The sequence below is a fragment of the Limulus polyphemus genome, unplaced genomic scaffold (genome assembly GCF_000517525.1).
Source record: "Limulus polyphemus unplaced genomic scaffold, Limulus_polyphemus-2.1.2 Scaffold32, whole genome shotgun sequence".
In the NCBI taxonomy this organism is placed as follows: Eukaryota; Metazoa; Arthropoda; class Merostomata; order Xiphosura; family Limulidae; genus Limulus; species Limulus polyphemus.
The window spans coordinates 1,224,350-1,231,224 of NW_013665642.1; the positions used below are offsets into that span (position 1 = coordinate 1,224,350).

At 30.6% G+C, this 6,875-nt stretch overlaps 1 protein-coding gene across 5 annotated transcripts in view; it reads right to left on the minus strand.

Moving 5' to 3' along the window:
* The window catches only part of LOC106460125 (peroxisome biogenesis factor 1-like), a 125,277-nt gene that overhangs the window by 35,663 nt on the left and 82,739 nt on the right, over nt 1–6,875 (minus strand). For all 5 annotated transcript variants that reach the window (XM_022387113.1, XM_022387103.1, XM_022387117.1 and 2 more), the window contains one exon: nt 1,904–2,022. In XM_022387113.1, coding sequence (XP_022242821.1) covers nt 1,941–2,022 — 82 coding nt within the window. In that variant the 3' untranslated portion in view covers nt 1,904–1,940. The remainder of the gene's footprint in view (nt 1–1,903; nt 2,023–6,875) is intronic.

Genomic DNA, 6,875 nt, shown 5'->3' on the forward strand with positions numbered 1-6,875 from the left:
AATTGGCTCCAGGATCATGTATAAATTCAGTTGGTACAGCAATTCAGTGTAATAATATATATATATATATATATATATACACATATAAACAAAGATCTGTTACTTATCATTAATAGTTTAACTATAATAACCAAGTCTAGCAATCTCAAAATCTTTTGATACCCAAATATTAAGAGCAATCTCTATTTATAAAATCAAGTAACTCATCTTAGTTGATACAACTAAGTGCAGCCCTTCTACAAAAAACTAAACAAAGAACAACTTATCAAAAATGGTAGTTTGTTTTCAAACTAGTACTACAAATTTGGAATTGGTATCCTCAGAAGATGGCGGGATGCCATTGTCAGTAGCAATGCAACAGGCCATTAAATCCTGCTATAAATTAATTGACTCCTATTGCAATGTAAAACATGCAGCTAAACAGTGCAAAAGATGCCCATCATATCTTATAGCTTGTGTCCCTTTGCAGGAAATATGCTGTTCAGATTATATGCATAGACTTACAATATAATATTGTACAAGTTAATATATAACAACAACAAGACAGGACATTATACAGGTTAATACATCATAACAATATGATATAGTATTATTTTAAGTTAACAGTTAAGAGTATTGCAGACATAAAAACTACTGATAAAACATAGCTACTATACAAGTTAAAACTAAAAACTATATGGTATTGTACCAGTTAATATTTCACAGTATGATATATTTCTCTTCATTTTTAATGAACTTGTTACAGAAAATTATTTTCAAAATCAGATTCTTAGCCATTTGACGAAAATGTTAAAAAACAATTCAGTGTGTGTGTATATATAGACATTTACTTCATGACAAGTCTTAGATTTTGTGAACACATTTTATTTGTTACTGGATTACTTTTAGGATGCATCTAGCTTAATGTATTTCATTGATGTGTTATTTATTAGCAACAATTTAATAACAGCCTGGTATTATAGTTAGGATATATAGAACTTTTAACAGCTATGATATCAGAAATCCATATTCATATCTTACTATTGTTTTAACTAAGACATTGCACGCTGTAACCCAACCAGTCTGACAATCTCTGATATTGGGAAAAGACCACATAAGCAGCAATGTAACAGTGTAGTTGAGATGCGGGTTAAATAGTTAGTACACAGGATCACCTACAAAAGTTGTAATATTTTCAAAACGAGACCCAAAACTCAAGTGCTTTCAAACAGTTGACTATTCTTCTTCAGGGGAATAAAGGGTAGTTGAAATGATATTATACAACCTTCTTATTGGAAATGTATTATTTACTACGAAAACAAGAACCAAGTAAAATTATTACCAGCTTTACTGTGACACAATATCACACATATATTACCTATTAACAGATTAAGCTTCACCATAGTATATAATGATCAATACACTAACCATTAGATCTGTATCACTAGGAATAAACTGTAAGACTGTGTCAAACCATACAGAAAACATCAAATCAGTAACACTGGAATAAAATATCCTACTTAATCACAAGAGTAAAAGAGATTACAATGACCCATGTACAAAACATCAACTCAGTTTACTAGTATTAAACCACAAGATTACAGAAAGGGTTTTTTCATAATATTATCTATGCTATTTTACGAAGTATGGATTAACACATTAATCTAATAGTATGCAGAGTTTACCATGGAACTCTTAAACTCCTAAATGTTTCATCTGCCATTACAGCTACATGCTGTAAGCCACATAAATCCCTTGGAACCACTCACCAAACATCAAACCAATGAGAGTGACAGTAAATCAAAATATTTTGATGAATAACTTATGAAATAATAAACCAATGTCACTAGAATAATTACCAGCATACTAATTATGTTTCAACATTAAAAATAATTTTACATTTAATGTAATTAAAAGAACTTACCATTGGAGATTACAAACATATCTTGGACTAGATAACATCAAGCTAGTGTCACTCTTTTACCACCAACTGAACCTGGAACAGTGAAATCTCTACTTCGACTTCCCATGAAAGCTTCATATCTGTAAGTAAGAAACAGATGGATCTTAATATACTTTCTACTGGTAATTTTTAATATACTAAATCTGAACATTCCTTAACATATCACATAAAACATCTACACATCTAATCTCCATCAAAGTTCTGAGCTGGTGAAAAAAGATTTCTCTTGTACAAAGTAATTTATTTTGGAGAGATATAGCACATAAGACACAAAATGATACAGAAAAATCTAGACGTTTTTATGTTTTATCTTGACCAGTGAGCACCAAACATTTTTATTAGTGCAAGAATTCAAACGTTTTCTATTTTTACATTTATAAACATACAAATCTCTTGTACCTCTTTCCTATACAAGTAACATGTACAGTTATAATAATTATAAGTTACTTTTACTTTGCAATTAGATTTTGTCTGATGTAACTATCATTAGAAGAATGGATGGCTTGTTGAAATATCCTTAAAGCTGTTCATAAACTGATACACAACCAGAAAACACTACGGTATATTGCTGTGAGAAAATGATGGAAAATGGAATTGAAAAAATTCAATTGTAATGGAATTAGAAGTAATTCTATCCATGTAAAAAAATAAAAGATGGAAATTGTTGGTATAAAAGCAAATATATATATATATAACAAATAAAAAAATGAAATAGCAAATTAAAATATCAGCAATAACTCTGTACAGTGGGATGAATTTTACCTCTTTGTGAGGGGGGTGGTGGGTAAAATGTAGAAAATATGATAAACAATCAATGGTTATATCACCAAAACATTTACACCATTTTTTACAAGACAGTGATAACTTGCGTATTTAACTTTATACAATACTTTACGCTATCTTATGTTGCAGCAAAATTCCAGAAGCAAGATGGTGATAACGAATTAAAAGACAGTACGCATAATATGCAAATACTGAAATTCCAAACCAAGTTTTATGGACTTGTATATCTGCATTTAAAAGGAGTAAATTACATAAGATATTTCACACTAGATATTGCAAAACTAGTGAACTTCCCTTTATACTGACAAAATGTAGCTTTAGAGAATCAATTAAAATATATATAAAAATAGTTATTGAGATTATGTTAGCACTACCTTTGATAATGACATATTTGGTGTGTCAAAACTAGTTTGGCATTTTATATAGTGTATTCATTTTCATAATGTATATTTAATATATAGTTTTATCCAATAAACTATTTATGCCTAAAAAGTTGTTCAATCATCTTTGTATTAAATCTCCAAATATTACTTGATTCTTTTTTAACATCGAAATGTTGCTTAAGAACTTATTTTACATTTTATAAATAGAGAAATTATACTTATATCAACATACAATTGAAAATTTCTTCAATCATATAATAACTATTTCTTTTTACTTAAAGAGTTTGTTTGCTTTAAGCATAAAGATGCACAATGGACTATCTGTACTATCAGGTATCATACTCCAAATCTTAGCATTATAATACTTCAAGCTTACTGCTGAGCCACCAGGGAACATATTCACATTCTCTCCTGATTAACAAGTTTTCCACAATCATAAATAATTATTTGGATTTGACATTGAGTTTTATAACAGTAACAAACTTGGCACTCTTGATCTCCTTGCTATTTTGTGTTTCTAAGCTAAAGGTATAGCGAAGCATAAAACATTCAGTAAGAAATTTTATCTCAACATTCTAATCAGACTTTAACTATTAAATATTGCTATTCATAAAACCTATAAAAATGGCTTATTTAGTATCACTTATTCTAGTTTTTTTGCAACATAACATGAAATCCTAAAAATGGTTTCTTCAGACCTTTGGCAATAATAGATAGGGTAAATGGAAAATTAAATATGTCAATAAAGAGTAAAGCATTCTGAGCAAAACATTCTCAGTGATTATGATTATATACAACATATTTATAATAGGCATATGTAGTTAATTCTTGTTACTTATTTCAATTACAAGTCCCCCTATCTTAAAACACTGAAATCATGTTTGCACTTTTTTACTAGTTATGAATCTGACATAGAAGATTAGAAGTTCGTCTGACTACCATAACATGACAGCTAAGATCAGAAGCACTGAACACTAGCTACAGGTAGAAAAATAGTCTTGTTCCTTGAAACAGAGCAATAAGAATGCTGGCCCTTTTCCTCTAGACAAAAAGATTTTAATAAAATGCAGGTGCTATCACATTTTTCATCCTCAGTGAATAACTATCTAAAAGTGTTATATTACTACATTCTTTTCAGAAACATTTCTTTGTGTAGGGTTGATAGCATCCTTTTATCTAGTAAAAATGTCTCTGAATCACCTTTCCTGACACTGTCTTTTCATTTGTTAATGCTTACAAACAAAGCATGAGGTGAGAAGTAGGTAAGATTGGCAGCCCCCATACTGCCTCACCCCACAAATATCTAATGAACAAGATATACCAATGACAGTTATGGTGTTTTTATCAGCATCCAGGAAAAAGGTATTGTTTGCAGGTGTACTCAGTGGGGTTTCAAACTCAAAATAGTGGATGCAGCTTACGTCTTGCAAACTACAATACATGACTTCTCTTTGTCAGCATCTTTACACAGTGCTGTAAGAATTGATAACAATTGTAATATTGTTGCTGTGAGTAAAAGGTTTGAAGAACAGTGCCGTTCTGTTATACTCTGGCAACTAGATTTGCTATGGAAAATTCAATGTCTTACTTCTAGACATACAAGCGTTTTTATGCATAGAGCACATGAACATGTTCCTTTGTTCCAATATATCTTTCAATGCTCTCGTTCAAAATAAAACCATATAGTAAGCACAACATTTACATGTTTAAATTTAGGGCGTATCCGATCAAAAAGCCGACTAGCAAGAAAAGAACACAAAGGAGTGATATAAATCATTCCTTGCCACAGCAGATGTAAGCATGCAGGTGTGCAAACAAACGCCTGTACACACGCAGAGCATTGATTTCTTACAACGACAGAGAAAATGCGTTCGTACTCGAGATCAGTAACATGTGGTACACATTATTTCAAATGCGAACGGTTGCAAGTGAGAAAAACTCAGCCACGAATCAACAGGTTTTTCTTCCATTAGAACACCTACAAAAGTTGCATGAAAACAGAAATAAGAAAGTAACTATATTTAATATAATTATTTTTTTTATAAAATTATTTTCTTGCTGACGTAGATGAAATGGCTATAAACAGGGGGAGTCATTTGTTCAAATGATACTTAATAAGTTAAAAAACAAAACACGTGAAACTATTGACACCGATCAAATTTTAAATGTCTATTGTAAATGAAAATTGGAAAACTGCTTTAAGCACACATAAAATGTTTATTTTTTTGAAACATTTTGGTCACAGAAGAGTCACTAGTGTTCATGTGATTGGACTTTTTTGAATTAAAAGAGGTTGGGCTTTAATATTTGAGTCTTATTTATTACATATTTATGGTCTATCTGTAATCTTGCCGCTGCTCGATTTTTAGCGTTATAAGCATTCGGACTTGGCGCTAAACCACCAGAGGGAAGAATATACTGTTAAAATTAAAATTGAAACCAAAACATTATTAAGAACAAATAAATAATTATTTTAGGCTGTTTTCAATTTTAATGTTTCTGCTATTTCGTGAACATTGTTGATAACCCTGTGCCTGAAATGGGCCAATGTTCAGAACGTTGCAAAATACAAAACATATTTTAAGAGTGCTAAAAACAGCTCAACTTATAATTACTTAAAATAACTACTACTATCATCTTTAAAAAGAGAAGTCGGACATTAATTCACAAATAAAAAATGTTAGGCCTAATATTCGTGATAAAGGTTACGCTAGGCTGCAATATTCCTTTTCCCCTGCATTCCGTAACTTTAATACATAAAATGTTATTTAATTATAAGATTCAGTGCATAGTTTCCAAATAAAATGCGTCTTCTGACGATAAGAAAAGCTAGTAGGCTTGTCGCACTTAGTTTTCCCTCATTTTTAAGCATACTTCCTAAATATATTTTTAATTGCAGTTGATTTTTTGATACCGATTTAAATCATCATTAAAGTGGCTACAATACCTAAATGTACATATACTCGAAACAGTAATAGATAGAATAATTGGACATCATCGCTTGGAAGCTTTTTGAAACGAAGTCATGTGGGAGATATATAATTTTGAGTGTCACAAGGGCCAACTATACCCTTTTCTAATTACAGTAACAGCAACTAACTTACGACCTGTTGGTTACATTCCGACGTTTTCCAAGTATTAATTACAGCAACAGCAACTAACTTACGACCTGTTGGTTACATTCCGACGTTTTCCAAGTATTAATTACAGCAACAGCAACTAACTTAAACTTGTATACTATATAATACCGAAGTATCGAGCATACTTATCAAACTTAGATACTGCATCAAAGAACTGAAGCAACACAGTGTTATCAATTTCAGATTTGATACTTTTAAATATTTAACGTACTCACTTAGCAAAGAATATTTATAAAAAAGCACTCTAACCAACAAGTCTTGGTAAGGCTGCTTCTTACTTCACTATTATGTATTATATATGTAAGAATAGCAATCCTATTACTTCAGTATTATATAGTATACAAGTTTGGTAAGACTGCTTCTTACTTCACTACTATGTATTATGTAAGAATAGCAATCCTATTACTTCAGTATTATATAGTATACAAGTTTGGTAAGACTGCTTCTTACTTCACTACTATGTATTGTATATGTAAGAATAGCAATCCTATTACTTCAGTATTATATAGTATACAAGTTTGGTAAGGCTGCCTCTTACTTCACTATTATGTATGTAAAAATAGCAATCCTATTACTTCAGTATTATATAGTATACAAGTTTGGTAAGGCTGCCTCTTACTTCACTAT